General features: G+C 34.4%; 1 protein-coding gene across 9 annotated transcripts in view; it reads left to right on the top strand.

Moving 5' to 3' along the window:
* The window catches only part of LOC111413454 (paired box protein shaven), a 155,755-nt gene that overhangs the window by 102,781 nt on the left and 35,985 nt on the right, over positions 1–16,989 (top strand). For all 9 annotated transcript variants that reach the window (XM_071199221.1, XM_071199227.1, XM_071199216.1 and 6 more), the window contains one exon: positions 6,383–6,548. In XM_071199221.1, the coding sequence (XP_071055322.1) occupies positions 6,383–6,548 (166 nt within the window). The remainder of the gene's footprint in view (positions 1–6,382; positions 6,549–16,989) is intronic.

Below are 16,989 nucleotides of genomic sequence, written 5' to 3'. Positions count from 1 at the left end.
AATCTGATGAAATATTCCTGTTTTGGCTGAGTAATGGCAATAGTGGCAGTGACAACTGGTTATGAGGTACTAATAAGTCATGCTAATTTTGTTCTGATGTGACATCTATATTTTTAGGTTAGGTTTACAAATATTTACCATAACTTCGCAATAATCTCTAAACTCCTGTCCCATTTCCAGAAGAAAGTTGTTTTTTTTTTGTTTTTCTCTGTTGATATGTCCTCATCCATTATCTTTGATAAATATATGACCTTTGTTATTTAGATGATTTTTGTTTTACATTTTATTACTCTATTATAAATACTAATATTTTCTAAAACTAATACCTTTTCTTGGAAGTTTCCATCATGTTCCTCTTTCAAGTCCCTTTTTATTTCATCATTAAGCTTAGCTTTGAACACATATTTTATTATCATGCTTTGATTTTCTGGTCACCTTACCACTGAATATTTGATAAACTGTTCTAATAAATAGAGTGCGGTTCTAATAGCATCACTCCTTCTTCAGGTTTTTCAAGTAACTTTATAGCATATTGAATCTTCTATTATTGTGGACATGGAATAAACAGCGAATACCTCAGATGTGTGAATTGCTGGCTTCTTTATAGATCTTTTTTGGAGCTCCTCTCTGCTTTTCTTGATATTCGCCTTGTTTTGACTTACATCATGTCCTTGTATTACTTTTATTATACTCTTATCATCTCTATTTAAGTCTCATTCCTTGTTATTAACCTTTAATTTGACTTTAGATTCCTATTGATTGCCATCGTTCTATTTCTAATTTATCTTTTTTGGATAACTTTATTTTCATAATTTCGTTCCAAACACTCATAGCTTACACAATACTTTAATGCTGATGAATAATAAAACATTGAACATTTTTCTTAGCTATACACTTCTCCATGCTTCACTTCATCGACAATTTTGCTTTAAATTTCAATAATGATAATTCTGCAAAACATAAAAGTCTAATTGTTATTTGATTGAATAGAACATTTAATTTAAAAAAAAAGCTCGATTTAGTAAAGTATAATTATAAGTATCAAAAACAATAGAAATTTAATTAATTATTTCCGTTTAATTTATTAGTTAAAGCAGAAGAATCTGTACCAAATTAAGTAGCACTCCATAAAATTATTCAATAACTCATCATCATGTCATAATAATTAATGATAATTTTCTTCGTTTCTTACTTTAACGAAGCAAATAATTACTAATTGATAATTTATCTTCTACAGTAAATACTAACTGGTAAACAGATTAATTTATTGCTTTTTATTATGTTTAATTTTTTTATTACCCATTTAATAAAACAACAGTAAATTTTTATTTCTACCATTAAGATTTTTATTTGTTTAGTTTTAACTCTGATTTCAAAGCTATGATTAATGCACTATTTAAAAGGCTACTGTATGTATGTCTTATCGGCGTTAGATCTTAAACAAGTAAAAAATGTCTTTTAATGTCCTCGGGGAACATTTGCAATGATGATGATGCAACCAAGCGTCGCCAAGTATAGAAACCGGTAAATTCGCACAGTAAACCATTGAAAAACGTTGCAGTTTATTTTGTTGGTTTCTTGACTAATGATAAACATTTTATTCCCGTCGGCTACACGATGTCGACAATTTTCCAACTCGGACGTGTATTTATGCACGACACCTGCAAGTTTTCCACTTTCTATACTAATTATGATATACGCTCACCATCAGTTTGACTTTTATCCTTTTATTGAAGTCCACTTTGTGATCTACATTAAAGCCAGTAATGATCTATGTTTAGTTTTTTTTTATTTATTAGAAATTTTAATTTCAAGTTTAAGTTTTTAGGTTTCGAAATTAGTGATAAAATTAAAAAAGCTTTTTACAATTATGCTTTCATAAAATGAACTTTCTACTTTCGAAGACTTCTTCAAGGAATGTCTAATTAGAAGTTAGAATGCGCTGAAATTGCACGCACAGTACTCTTTAATAACATGCTCAGTCATTCTGGGTTATTATCTCAAAGAGTAGCACGTTTCGTACATGTCCGTGATGAAAATAAAATTTCTTTTGATGATTTTAAAGCATCAAAGATAAAGCGAACATTTTAAAATTCATTATCAAGAAATTTTCTTTAATAATAATTTTTGTTATTACATCAACTATTTTATTACTTAAATTTTTAAAAAGAACAGTTACCTTAATTGCTAATTTAAGTATTTGTGGTTTCTAGTTATGATTACATCATATTTATGATTATTGTCTTTCATAATCTTATTCAATATTAAATATTACAGTTACTTATCTTAATAACAATCTATGTCATCAAGTTCACGCTTTAACAAGTGAAAAAACTGTCAATTCCTGTTCGTGCAAGTGTTAAAGTGGTCATTATCAGATCAAAAAGTCCTGATATCGGTCTCAACCTACGACATAATAGAGCAATATAGTACGGATCGCCGTACAGGGTTCGCTTTAGTAACATGATAAGGGCCCCGGAGATAAGTATCGCAACATGTGTCTGGCGATTCTCCCTGTCTGGGGGCGATAATTCCCCGCATTAGGCAAACTAATGCCCTTAATCGCGATTCACTTCGGATAAAGTGGGCGGCCGGGGGCATTTCAAAATCGACCGGTTCAATTCGTTCCTGCCACTTTTCTCCAACGTGAAACAATTTAACCGATCTAAAGGAAATAGATAACATTGAGGATACGATGAGATATCAATAAGTATAGAAGGGGAGAATGTTTTCGTTTTTGGGGTTGGTGATGGATTAGTTTTCGAATGTGAGAGGATTATCACCCAGATGTTTTTATCATGATCGTTTATAATTAAGTTTTACTGATTATTAGTGATTTATGATTTATTAATAAAGAAGAATTTAATGTAAATTGTTTATTTATATTTATTTTCAGTATGTTACATGAATATTTTGATTGATGTTTTATCATTATGTGGTTCAAAATACTAGTATGAAGCAGATAATTTCGATTATTACGATATTTGTGATTAATGGTGCGGAAAGAGATATGTACTTTGCATTTCAAATGGAGTTTAAATTCATGCTTAGTAATTACATAAAATGCCTACTGTTTAATACGTTATGAAATTTTCAATCTTTTTAAACGCGATTATTTTTTGTTGTTGTTGTATTCAAATCCCTGATTTAAGTCAGTTAGTTTAGAAAAACGTGAAATTTCGTCAACTAAACTTCCTCTGGTAACCCTTTGTCTCATTTTTCGCCAATTTTTCATTCCGGTTCGGGTAAATCCGTCACGTCACGCTTTTCGCTTTCCTCTTTTCAGTCGAAATCTTCACGGTCGGGACGCGCTTTCCTGCTACTAACGGTTATCCTCCGTCCGTTAAAAACATCAATTAAAACCGGCTGCGTACCCTATATTTCACGGCGCGTTTCACACCTATATATCCACGACCCAGATTACGGCCGCTTTTTTTACTCTCGGTACTTTTTAATCAAATTTCGTAGTCGAGCGTTTATCAAAATACGCCGCGCACAAAAACCACGAATTCCGTGACAAAAACTTTATCCGGCATATTAAAAATGGTATTTTAAATCGACCTCTCGCGCTGGGCGCCGATAGAAAAACGAGATCCATTCAACGACACGGTCCATAAAAATTGCTTCGATCTCGTTTCCGAGAATTGTCTCTAATACTCCGTATACATTAGATTTATCCGGGAGTTGGTTGCATATTTGCGGTAAACCAACCATAATCGATCTATGTAGCTACCGGTTTTGTATAAAATTAGAAAATTATTATTCCGTTTTGGAATTTTATAATGGATTAATTTTTTAACCGTGCGATAACTGCAACAAAACTCTCAGTATGAAATTTTTACCCTTGTTTTTCCACCTACTCTACAACCCGATATCTTCGTTGTCTGAGAAAGTCTGATCTTTTCTTTATATAAATCTCAGTTTTGTCCAGTCTAAACACATTTTGAGCTATCTAAATCCGGGTATCGTTCGATCAATATCTATCGATGTCGGCCAAAAAAACACGCCTAATAAACAACCCTATAAATAGAATCGGTAGATTGACCTTCCTTAATACAGCTCTTTTATTTGGTAGGAACCAAAAACTAAAGCAGTAACGATCATGTACGACATTTTCTGCTTTATGCAGCCGTATATAACTTTAGTAGACAACATAGTTGCATAAGCATGATGTTATTGATAGTTATGATGCTGAAACTATTTACATACGGCAATTATATACAAGCATAGAGCGGAAAATTTCCTGTAGATTGTATATGACCTCGGAGATTTTTCCGTATCATATAAGAAAGGTATGATAATTGTATATATATTGTAATATTGTCCTAAAAAAATATGACGCCGTAAACATTTACATACGGCAAACATACACGCTTTTTGCAGTTTTTTGGGGGGGGGGAAATGCTTGTACAACCATATGATCTACTAAAGTTATATACCACTGCATGGAACAGAAAACTTCTTATACGTGCTATATAGTCACGGGATGTAGTCCGTATCATATAAAAGAGTGATGATGCCGTAAACATTAACATACGGAAATTGTACGCGGTTTTTGTGGTAGAAAATGCAACCATACGATTTACTAAGTTATATACCACTGCATAGAGCGGAAAAGTTCCCATAGATTCTATATGATTTCGGAGTTTTGTCCGTATCATATAAGAAAGTTATGACGTCATAAACATTTACATACGGTAATTACACACGGTTTTTGCAATTTTTGGGTTGAAATGCTTGTGGAACCATGAAATATACTAAAGCTATATACCACTGCATAGATAGGAAAATTTCCTATAGGTTCTATATGATCTCGGAGTTTTGTTCGTATCATATCAAAAAGTTATGACGCCGTAAACATTTACATACGCCAGATATACACGGTTTTTGCAGTTTTTGGGGAGTAAATGCTTGTACAACCATGCGATCTACTAAAGTTATATAGCACTGCATAGAGCGAAAAATTTCCCATAGATTCTATATGATTTCGGAGTTTTGTCCGCGTCATATAAGAAACTTATGACGTCGTAAACATTAACATACGGCAATTATATACGGTTTTTGTGGTAGAAAGTGCTTGTGCAATCATGGCACCGACCAAACTGATATAGCACTGCATAGAGCTGACAATTTCTTGTAGATTCTATGTGACCTCGGAGTTTTTTCCGTATCATATAAGAAAGTATATGACGTCGTAAACATATGCATACGGTAATTATATATGGTTTTTGCAACTTTTAGGAGGGAAATGCTTGTGGAATCATGAGATATACTAAAACTATATAGCTAACTGCATAGATAGGAAAATTTCCTATAGATTGTATATGATTTCGGAGTTTTGTCCGTATCATATAAGACAGTTATGACGCCATAAACGTTAACATATGGCAATAGTTTTGGCCTGTTTTTGGGGGGGAATGCTTGTACAACGATGCGACCTATTAAAGTTATATACCACTGCATAGAGCAGAAAATTTTCTATAGACTCTAAAGGATCTCGGAGTTTAGTCAATATCATATAAGAAAGTTATGACGTCGTAAACTGTTGCATGGGGTAACTATACGCGGGTTTTTCAGTTTTTGGGGGAAAAATGCTTGTGCAACCATGCGATCTACTAAAGTTATATACCACTACATAGAGCACAAAATTTCCTATATATTCTATATGGTCATGGAGTTTTGTCTGTATGGTATAAGAAAGTTATTATCCCGAAATTGATATAATGCGCTCCAAAAACGCGTCGGTAAGGATGCTTTTACAAAAAGAAATCTTTTAAAAACTCGTATTCAATTTTGTATTATGCGCCGATAGAAACAGCAGAAAGTTTGTTATATGATTTGTACTCCTTTAATTGAATACTCCTTGAGGTGTATTCGATACATGTTCTTTATTTTTCCGCTATTAAATCATGTTATTGACAGCACAAAACTTTTTCTGTAATTTTCCCTCTAATTTAAAAAGTGTCAATTTTATCAAATCATCGTTTAAATTACATTTCGATTTGAAAATATCCATCTGGAAATAAAAAAATGCAAGCGTTGCCGATTTAAAATGTAACAAAAACATTCCCTTCGATAATCTACATTAACTTAACCGACGAACGTTGGCAGTTTATCACGAGTTGACAGACCGCAGGGCAGCGTTGGCGGTCACGTGTCCGCCACGTGCGCGCGGCTTGTCCAGCGACACAAAAAGGGGCCCATCAAAAATTGTTTAATGGGTTATTTCGATAATAAACGACCCAAGCCTCTTCTTCACTTCTCGAACCCTCTTTACTAAATTTAATCAAATTGTTGACCCAACACAAATTTGAAAAAGAATACTTTATTACTTTTACTAATCAGATTTGTTTTAATAATTCCTTTTAATGATTTCTTTCAGGTCATGGTGGCGTAAATCAATTGGGTGGTGTCTTTGTTAATGGTAGACCCTTACCAGACGTAGTGAGGCAAAGGATAGTTGAATTGGCCCACAATGGCGTTAGACCCTGTGATATTTCGAGACAGCTAAGGGTGTCCCATGGCTGTGTCTCCAAGATTTTGTCCAGGTAAGAACAACAAAAGTTTTAAATGAATCATTGACCACAAGAATATCTAAATGGTTGTTATTGAACTGTTGTATACTGGTCTTTATGAGCCTGCTTCCCTTGTGCCATACCAGATGCCGACATTAGATGTAGATCGAATATAGATAACTCCTTACGCGGTCGTATGACGTAAGTCTCGATCCTAATGTAATTATTGTACTCCCGGCGTTATCTCCTGAGGCGTATCTCTCATTGTTAACCGCGAGCGCTGTTTAATATCTGGCAGACAGCTCGACCGTTCAGAAAATACAAACAATAACCGTCGGATCTAATTGCGGCCAGGTCTTTGTTTGAATTTTAACAGCGGGCCACTAATTAAGGACGAAGACGGTGCTAATCTGCTTAAGGCCGCACAGGTGGAATCACGAACTTGAAAGTTTTTCTTTCGATAAGTAAATTGACCACGTTGACGTTCTGACAAAGAAATTGCTTTTCTGGTGTTCAATTTTGAACAAAGCCAAAAAATACAATTGAGTATATAACCAGAAACTTTGCGAATAAAAGAGTCTACCACCTGAAAATCTTTTGTGGGTAATAGGCTCAAAAGAACATTTTGTGTATTGTTAAAGTGGCACGATTGTTAATAAACGGATTTGAAGTGAATGATAAATGATAACTTAATGTTATTATTAAAAAAAATCTTAAAATTATAAATACTTAAATAGAATTATACAAAAGCATCCATTGATAACTCAGTTCCGAAGAAGCCGTTAAAATTAAAATTCCTGAAAAGGCTTCTCCTTGGGAGTTCTTCCCTCCTTCTCTTATTTCTTCTTCTTCCATCGTAAATTGGTCGGCTTCTTGTGTTCACACCTCCGCGGTCGAAGCCAACACTTTGCTTTATAACCGCGCCGCTAATTGCCTCCTGAAAATATCCCTGAATGGTTGTCTCTGTGTCATGTAGCCCACCCGAATGTCACCACGTGTTCACTGAAACTCTTTTAACAGATGCACATTTTAGTAGTCACATAGTATTTACATTTTAACGCTTTGAATTTCGCGAAGAGAACGGTTTGGTCGTTCGCCGGATCACCGGAAACCGACCATTACCCATCGCTAGTACAATTACTTCCGCGACCTCCTCGACATTCTGCGATGGCCATCATAGCCTCCATTCCGATACGTACATAATAAGCTGACGTTCTAACGACTTAATTGGACAGCGCGTTTTTGAAACGTTGCTATATCCGCGTTTAGATGGTAATTTTGTGTTGATGGTTTGCAAAGATACAAGAACCGTTTTAGGGTTCACCTAGAATTATCTTTTGCGGTCACAAATGTCACGATTTTGGTATGCGTTTGATAACATATCATTCATCTAAAGATACACAATGTTATTATTAAGATTGGTTTCGTTTTACAAAGTGAATGGATTTGAATAATTTTCTTTGCTTTTTTTATGAAGAATAAATAAAACATTAAGTTTTAATATAGCATGACATAATGATAGTTATATGTATTATGAATCTCAATTCGAGTTTGGTAGCATTAGTAAATTAGCTATTCCGGGTGTACGATTACACAAACAAACAAAGCTCTCGAAAATGTGGCCCTTTGGGGGAGCCCCACAATATAATCTCGCGAGACTCGCGAATGGCATCGACGGCACCCTCTCCTCTCTCTAATACGCCGTAACAAAATTACCGCAATAATATGATCCGGTACTACCGACAACGGTTCGTTCTCTGTGCACCGTTTCGGTCCTAACGAATTTATACCGGCTACACAAAGGGGGAAAGGGGAACGACACGAACTGTTCGAATATTGGCCGTAATGGAATGATATGATTTATTAATTAGAGGGAACGCCACGACCGCATTTTAATTGGACTTCGGTTTTTGACATTAGTCGTGTTGAGCACGTTTTCAATCCCTCTTAATTCATGATAGTATTTTATAATATATAAATAATAATATATAATAATAATATATGCATACATTATGAAAAGAAAAAATAATATACATTATATTATATGGAAAAATGTGTAACACCACATCCTTCGAAAGACTTCAAAGGTGTAACACATGCTCCTGATGGTTTGAAATACCATTTATGAGCGTTTGGGTCATTGCGAGACCGAAGAAGGTCGACAATTTTGAACATTTGTTATAAAAATCGTAATAAACGTGCAAACAAACATGAAAACATTTTATTTTGCCATTTGGTAGTCAACCGCACATAATTCTTGAAAAAATTAAGATATCGAGTTTTGGTTTGTAGGGTTGTGTTTCTTTTTTCATTACCTTTAAAATAAGGTGAAACTCGACAGGGGTTGCTATTTAAAAATGTAGGAGTGGTCATCCCCTAAAAAAACTCCACATTGCATGGAAGTTCTAAACTATCTCAGAATGTGTACTCGTTCAAAACTTATAGCTCCGTCCCGGGAGTTTTGGGAAACCCTGTATAAGGTGTATTGTCGCAAACAGAGTAGGAAGCTTATCCAATCGTCCTACTGTACTTTTTGTGTCTAAGTTAAGTGATATTACGGTTGAGGATGATTTGAAAGCTTTGAGGAGATTGTTAAATAAAAACACGATTGGTAATGATTTCCTTCCATATTTTATGGTGGTAGATGGCAGATTTATCCTTGCGGAGCTATTACATAAAATAATAGGACTTTCTAAGTTTAAAAAATTATAGAAATGTGGCCGAAAAGGGAGAGAGCAATGATATAAATAATTATCACCCCACTTGCCATTTTTTTCCACCTTCAGCAAGATTTATGCTCATTGAATATCTTTCTAGCAATATGGTTAATTAAGACGAGAGGAGTCAATTGTTTGCAATTAATACTAATTTTTTGAAGGTTTTTAATGGAATATGTTTTCTTTCCCTAGAATATGTGTTGACTTCAGGTGTGCTTTAGAGCTCTACGTATATAGATTAGAGCTATGAATTTGTCATACCCGGCGTTGGTATCATCTGTAACTCGAGTTGTCGCATCTTCTTCAGAGACTGTTACTGCCTCCGCTTCTCAGGGCCTAGGATTTATTTCGAGAACATCCAAACTTAGTTTAGTAAATAACTAATCTGATGCCTAAGTTATTTCATCATACTATATCCTAATAAAAACAACCAAACAACCACAAAGTATTTATAAAGTTGGATATTATTGTATATTATCAATCTGTATCCGATCTTGTTTTAACCATGTCTTTTGAAGATGTTAATAAGTATAAAGGGCTTTATTTTTTCTTGGCCCAGCTCCTCTGCTCTTTAAATATACTAATTTTAAGTGTTGGCAATTATTTTATTTTTCATTTATTTACTTATTTACAGAAACCTTGAAGGTCTGACTTGAGCTTAATTGAAAATAATACGTATTGGAATTTCTTTATTAATGAATTCTTATAATTCACAAAAAGTTGGAACGAATCAGCTCTTGTTTTGAGCATTTTATGTGAAAGATATCTGAGACTCAAAGTATTCGAATTCCTTGAACTCCTCAAGATCATTATAAGTGCAAGAAATCGTGTTTATATTACCTAATCATAAGAAATAATTTATCATATAAAGTCCTATGACCATCAACAAATGGCTATTACCACAAGTAGAAAATGTCACATACCTAGGTATTTATTTATTTATTTAATACTAAATCATTGGCCGTGGTTGCAGGTTACCTTTTAATTACAAAATGTTGCAGTCAATTTTACAAAGCCATCCAAAATAGCTTCCAATATAGCAATCTTCCAGCATTTTCAAACAAAGTTCTACGATCCATCGTCGTCGCGCCTTTCCATGTCTGTAATAAGACCATATAACGTGACATTCCACTATAGATCATATAAGATGTATCCTAATGATCTTGCTAAACAATTATATTTACCTACCAAAGAAGAGCCATCCGATCGAGGTCTAGAAAAGATAAATAACAGACATAACATTTGTACAAAATCTGTAATAGTTACTTTAAAAGAGATTACTTACAGAAACTAAGACTCTACAAGACTTGTAAGGTTCCGTTGTCATAACAAACGCATATTTGCTCACTGGGCAGGTTTCAAAATGTCTTGAATAAAGCTATATACACATAAAGTGGAGTGGTGTATCCTCAACTTTTTCGCATTTTTATATGGTACTGATAGAAAAAATCATAATATTATATAAATCGCCATTTTCTCTTAAAATGAAAAACGAGAAAAGGTATCCCAACTATTAAGTATGTAACCATCTAAGGTATTCAATTCGAGACTACATTGATACCTTAAAAACTAATGCATTTGGTGACACACTAAAATCTCATCTATCATTGGTGGTATCTTGATCTTCAATTTATGTTATTACAAGCGAAAGACAACATTTTCTATGGTAACAAGTATATGTAGCATTTTAGAGTTGCTATATGAATTTAAAAGTAGCTGATAATTCAATAAATTCTAATCTTTCATTTAGATGTTTTTTTATGTAAAAGCATGTTGCATCCAACGCAGTCGCAATTATAGAGATCCTAATTGGGTACTATGAGGAAAATAAGCAGCTTCAGAATATGCGTCTTGTTGACCACCCTGCGTATCGTATTTTTGAACACGATGAGGCAAAACACATCTTGTATGAAAGAAACATCCTTACGTTACATCCTGTGTGGTTATCGTGTGTATTCGTAATTTCATGGAAATAACACTTAACACGGATTTTTGTTCGAAATACAAACCAATCCAGTAAAAGTAACGAACATTCTCATGTCGCTAAATGATGTACCAAATTACAGTTGATAGCCAAATCATTAAATCACTGTAACTTAATGGAATTATAAAAAAGGCGTTTCTAACAGCTCATTTCTTTTATAGTCGACGAATTTTTAACGTTTTTTCGAATTTTTTCATGCAATGTTTTTTATGTCTAACCTTTGTTTAACATTGTATCCTTTGCAACAATAGAGATATCACATAGGTAGCATACAATATATCTACATAGTGGGTTTAAATTTTGATTCAACAATGTTTAAATTTATGAAATTCAAGTATCGTTCAAAATAAATTGTTCTTTCTTATCGTTTGGTTACTTTAAGCTCTTTTTGAGTGAAGTAATCCGACAATATGAGACAGTAATCGGATTGCGCCCGGAGGATCCTTGTTCACATTTCGACGACTGGAGCCCACCGAGGGGAGCCACCATAAAAAAGGAAAAGGAAAACATTACCAGCAGGTCGTATGGCCGGTTTGCCGCCGTCGGCTGACGGGTTTCACCGGAACCAGGAAACAGAGTGAGCGTATTGGGGAATTATGGTGATGCATACACGAATCCACAAAAAAAATTTTTAGAAGAAGAAATAAAATGATGTTATTAAAATAAATACTTGGTTCAAATAACCGATTAATAAGTACGGAACCACAGTTGAATGATCATTTGTAACAAGGAAACCACATGGTACAAAGGGAAGAACGATTAAACAAACCAAGCACAAGACGATAAATAACATGCTACGTAGCTAAATGGGATAATTGCAAAAAAAGCAGGCGTAACTTACTTGGCACGTCGAGTAGTATAGATATTCATTATGTTTAATTGCGGCCAATCGCACAGCATGAGGCCTTCTATCTCGTTTTCCCTCTCTCTCTCTCGATCTCATCTCGTCCGGTCGCCGTAATTAAGTTCAACCAATATTACAATCAATTACCATTGCTTTATGCCGTAAGGTAATTGGACGTATACGGAGCTTTAATTTATAGAAACGATCTTGTTAAAATGGGTGGATAATAGAGGCCGCGACAAAGTATATCCATTTTTTATAAGTATAAAGAATCGTTTTATAACAACGTGTGCTAAGTGGATCTGATAATTTATTGAGGAAATATCACAGTATGTTATAGATGCGCTATAGTGTGAAGTTTCTTTGCAGTTCGTTACTTTCATGCAGCATCCATGTATCCATCAACGTCGTTCATTTGTAATGGTTTTCTAGTCCGATAACTTCGCAATGCGGCAGTGAACAATTTCAACATTTCATGATTCATTAATTATTATTGAAACATCTTAACTATGTCGATAAAAAATGATTATCTTGATAATAATTTGTTACAACTAATCTAGCATCAGGAATTGTTGAAATGTATTTCTTTTTAGACATCCACTTTCACGTTTATCGGTAAATCTTTCCTTCGCACACGTACGCGGTTTTGGTGTGAACGGTCGAACCCGTACGCATTAATCGATCGTATCCGAACACATAGTGGTGGCGGCAGTAACAACAGCAGCAGCAGGAGCAGCGGCAAATGTATTTTCCGGTTAAGTAAATAAATTACCTTAACGAATACCCCCGGGCATCTCAATTATTTTAATTTGCCTTACCTGTTGCGCCTTACCGACTGCGCCTCTGTTGCCGCTTTCGCGGTTTCCGCCTCTTCTATACCCGGCCGTGTCCGTTTAAAAGACGATTAATAATAATTATTTGCCTTCGGACCGTACTTATATAATTACGATTTTCAATTTAACCAGCACTCTATCGGTTGTTACATCTAGCACGTTGCTTTTATAATAAATTTCATACTGAATTTTTTGTATCATTTCCGTAATTTTCCAATAATAATAGTGTAAAACCTCGATATAACGAACAAAATATTTTTAAGTCATAAAATTATCTATTCAATACATCAATATATTTAAATATAAATGTTAACACTCATAGATGGAAACTAACTTGGGTTATTCCTCAACATAGATAAATTCGGGGTATTCCCCGAGTTGTCACACAACATAAGAGTAGAATCTTTTAAAAATTTCTAGACGATGTTTAGGTATTGTTAAAGTATGCCTGTGTCTAATGTTAAGCTTGTGGACATCGGTTCTAAACGTAATTTTATTATAAAGATAAGGAGGAGATTTATGCATAATAATTCGATGAAATAAACATGCAGCTCTATACGTCGCGACATACCCAAACAACCAACCCACCCAAAGTATGTGATATCCTCTCGTACCTTTTGATGCCAAATATGAAACGAAGCCACGCATTTTGCACCCGCTGAATTCGACGTATATCATCAACATCGATGCATGCATTATAAAGAGCATCGCTAAAATTGACAACAGAGAGCACTAAGTAGTGCTTCACATAAATGAGCTCTAATTCAGCGGTGTAGCATATGTCGATTTTTATAAAGTAGCTTCAGAGTGCAATAGTCGAGTTAACAATCCTACTAATATGTTTTTTGAACCTCAGACGAGAGTCTATAATAACACCAAGATTGTAAGTTTCATAGAAAGTCAGTAGTCTAGCGCCTTGCAAAACCAGATGAAAATTGTTTGATAAAGGTAAGTCATCTATCATCTGCCACCGCTGCTGGGCTCAAAAATAACCACTGAGGATTTGGAAGGGTTAACCGTTAGACAGACCCAAGAAGCATATACATACTTCTAAATTGTCCAAGTCAGTATTTATCCTATCCACTACCATATTCACTTCATCAGATTTAAAGCTATAATATATTTGAGTATCGTCAACGTACATATGATATTTTAAGCAGGAGCAAAGCTGAAACGTATAAATCATGTACAATAAAGGCCTGAACTATTATGGATCACGCACTGAAATCGGTTACAAAGGTAACATTTGAACAAAGAGATAGCTGAAACAGATAACCCTATATAATGTAAGATCGAAAATAAAGATTCGTGATGTAACGTATGTGAATGTTTTTGAAAAGTCCAATAAGACAAGTGTGTCGTCAGTGATATCCAGAAGTGCAGTAGTGCAATTGATGCCAGGGTGGAACCCAGACTTTTTAGGTGGTAGCCTCGCACCACCTTATTTTCGGTGACAATAGCTCTTAACCTCTCGGCAATAAGCTTTTCTAAGATTGTTGATAGAATGGGTAAGATACTGATGGGCCTAATACATTTCAGACCTGAAGGGTTTTTATTTTTTGGGATAGGCATTATCAAAGCAATCTTCCATTGGTCAGGAAACACGGAAAATTCCAAACAAAAATTCATGATGTGACATAAGTATTGTTGGACAACATAGTACTAGCATTTTTTTACTAATTTTACCATTACCATTTGATTCAGTTTTAATGGAAATTAGTAACTGAGCAATCTTCTCTTCTGATGTCAAGGTAAAATTTAGGGGTGTACATTCGATGATTGTTATAGAAATCTTGCAAATCACAATCACCCGAGGAATTACCTGTATCGATTGAAAAAAACAATTCATTTGATTAGGTGTACCCAAAGTGTCCGAAATATTTTGGCGTCTGACAGGAGTAACACCCAGGGATTTAATAGAACTCCATAATTTACAAGAATCGTTTCCAGCAAATAGATGTGCGTGAAATGCACACTTTTCGCGAAGCATGGACGAGGTGGGAAAATTTCTGATTATTGCATTTAAATCAGAAGTGAATTTGGTCAGATCAAAGTTCTTGTAATCCTGATATGTAACCATTCTAGGTTGTGTAGCTTGAGCAGTAAAATCAAGAATAAGGTATATTAGTGATCAGAAATGTCATGTATGGTAACCACACCTGAGTCAGTCACCGGGGCATCAATATTTATAACAATATAATCGATTAGCGTAGCTGAGGTTTCCGTAATTCTTGTAGGAGTTGTTATAACTTGTTGCAAGTCAAACTGCTCTAAAATGGGAACATACCGATTACCGTATGTACCATTGATGTTCAGCCCGTTGAGGTTAAAATCTCCAAGACAAATAAAATCTTGCAATTGTGGTACCAAATATGACAAAGCTTCCTGAAATTGAGATAACCATGCTCAATAACGTGTCGTATGACTGGAAAGTGAGCAGGCAGGAACCTAACATTTAAATGGCCAAATTTCATGTGAATTTATGTAAAGCTATTGATAAAAAAAACAAACTTTAATTTCAGTTTCAATTTTAATCTATATAAGGACAACACACTTAATTAAATGCAAATGCAGCTACCGCCGATCCAAAAATAACAATATAATATTCTAACAGAGAATTAATAATAAATAACGGTACATTACTTTTTATTCAAAGTATTATCCATCACTAGCCACTACTTTTTCCCATCTACCTAGCAGCATTCGGATACTTCGCCGGAAGCATTTTTCATCTTTTGTGCCTATACACAAATTGACCCAATTTTTAGTAACTTCATATGATGTAAAGCGCTGCTTAGACAGGCCATGTGCCATCGATGGGAACAAGTGATAATCAGAAGGAGCATGAATACGACGGGTGGAGTAGGACTTAATTAAGTGTTTCCAAATAGGTTTTGACAGGCAGTAATGGGCGCGTTTTTCCTTGATCGGGTCAATCTTATTAATTGTTCATTAAATATTCGTCTTGGCTGTCGAGCAATCTAACCGTACGCGATGCTTCTTAAGTGCAGATGTCTTCAAATTAAAGAAGTATATCAAAAATTCCCGCAAATGACGCTTACTCGGCACAAAACTTGACATTTTCTCATTAACAAAATTATGTGATGCTGATACGAAGTCACTAATACTTCAAGGTTAATTTGTTACCAGATGCCCAAAGTTACGATATTTGTATTCCTAATAATATTATGAATCAGAAGAATTTAAAAAACTTTTTCTATTTTCCCATTTTTGTTTTCAATTTTCCTTTTAATAGGAATAACGTTGAACACAAACAACAAACGATACGACATAACGCTGTTATATGCAACTTTCATGTCTCTTTTTTTGGTCGGCACGTGCCGGCAGTCTCCTCTTTTGATATATCCATTCGTGAACTTACCATAATCACTTAAAGCGACGTCGCCTCCCCACGATCTATTTCCGGTGATGCTTTTTTTATGATAGATTCTTCGATCGACTTTTACTATTTCGATGGCAATAATTTTAATCCCATGAGTCAAGTTTTTCAAATAAAAATAAAAAAAAAACTTTCTAAAAATATTTTTAACTACGGTTTAATAAAATTATGAAACATTTTAAAATAAAATTTGGAAATCTAATTAAAGTTTATCGAAAAAAAAAAAGATTGAATAAAATTGTTATTTTTTTATATAAAAATCAAAGCATAATAACTTTATTATATTATCAAAAATTGTGTAACTCCACGTTGCGCAACCTAAAATGAAACAAATATAAATAAAAAATAAATAAATAATATTGTTATTGAATTTTCGTAGTGCTGTAGGTTTTAGTGAAAGTGGGTTTCGATTTTTGCAAATATTCGAAAGGTTACAATGATTTGTGGAGCGCAATTGCCCGCGTTGTTACACGCTATAACGTTCATAAATATAATTCGTCGGTTTTGCGCGAAACGTGAGGTGTTGTCCGTACTCCACCTGCAACGGAATCAATGATATTATCGATTAACACATATCTATTATGGTGTCAATCTGAAAGGCGTTATCGAACGTGAATCATGAATAAAACCCGACCAATAACCATAGTAGGTCCGACATGTTTGACGGACAATTTAACTCTCTATAGTTCAAACAAT

The sequence above is a fragment of the Onthophagus taurus genome, chromosome 1 (genome assembly GCF_036711975.1).
Source record: "Onthophagus taurus isolate NC chromosome 1, IU_Otau_3.0, whole genome shotgun sequence".
Classification (NCBI taxonomy): Eukaryota; Metazoa; Arthropoda; class Insecta; order Coleoptera; family Scarabaeidae; genus Onthophagus; species Onthophagus taurus.
This window is presented reverse-complemented; position numbering and strand designations above follow the sequence as displayed.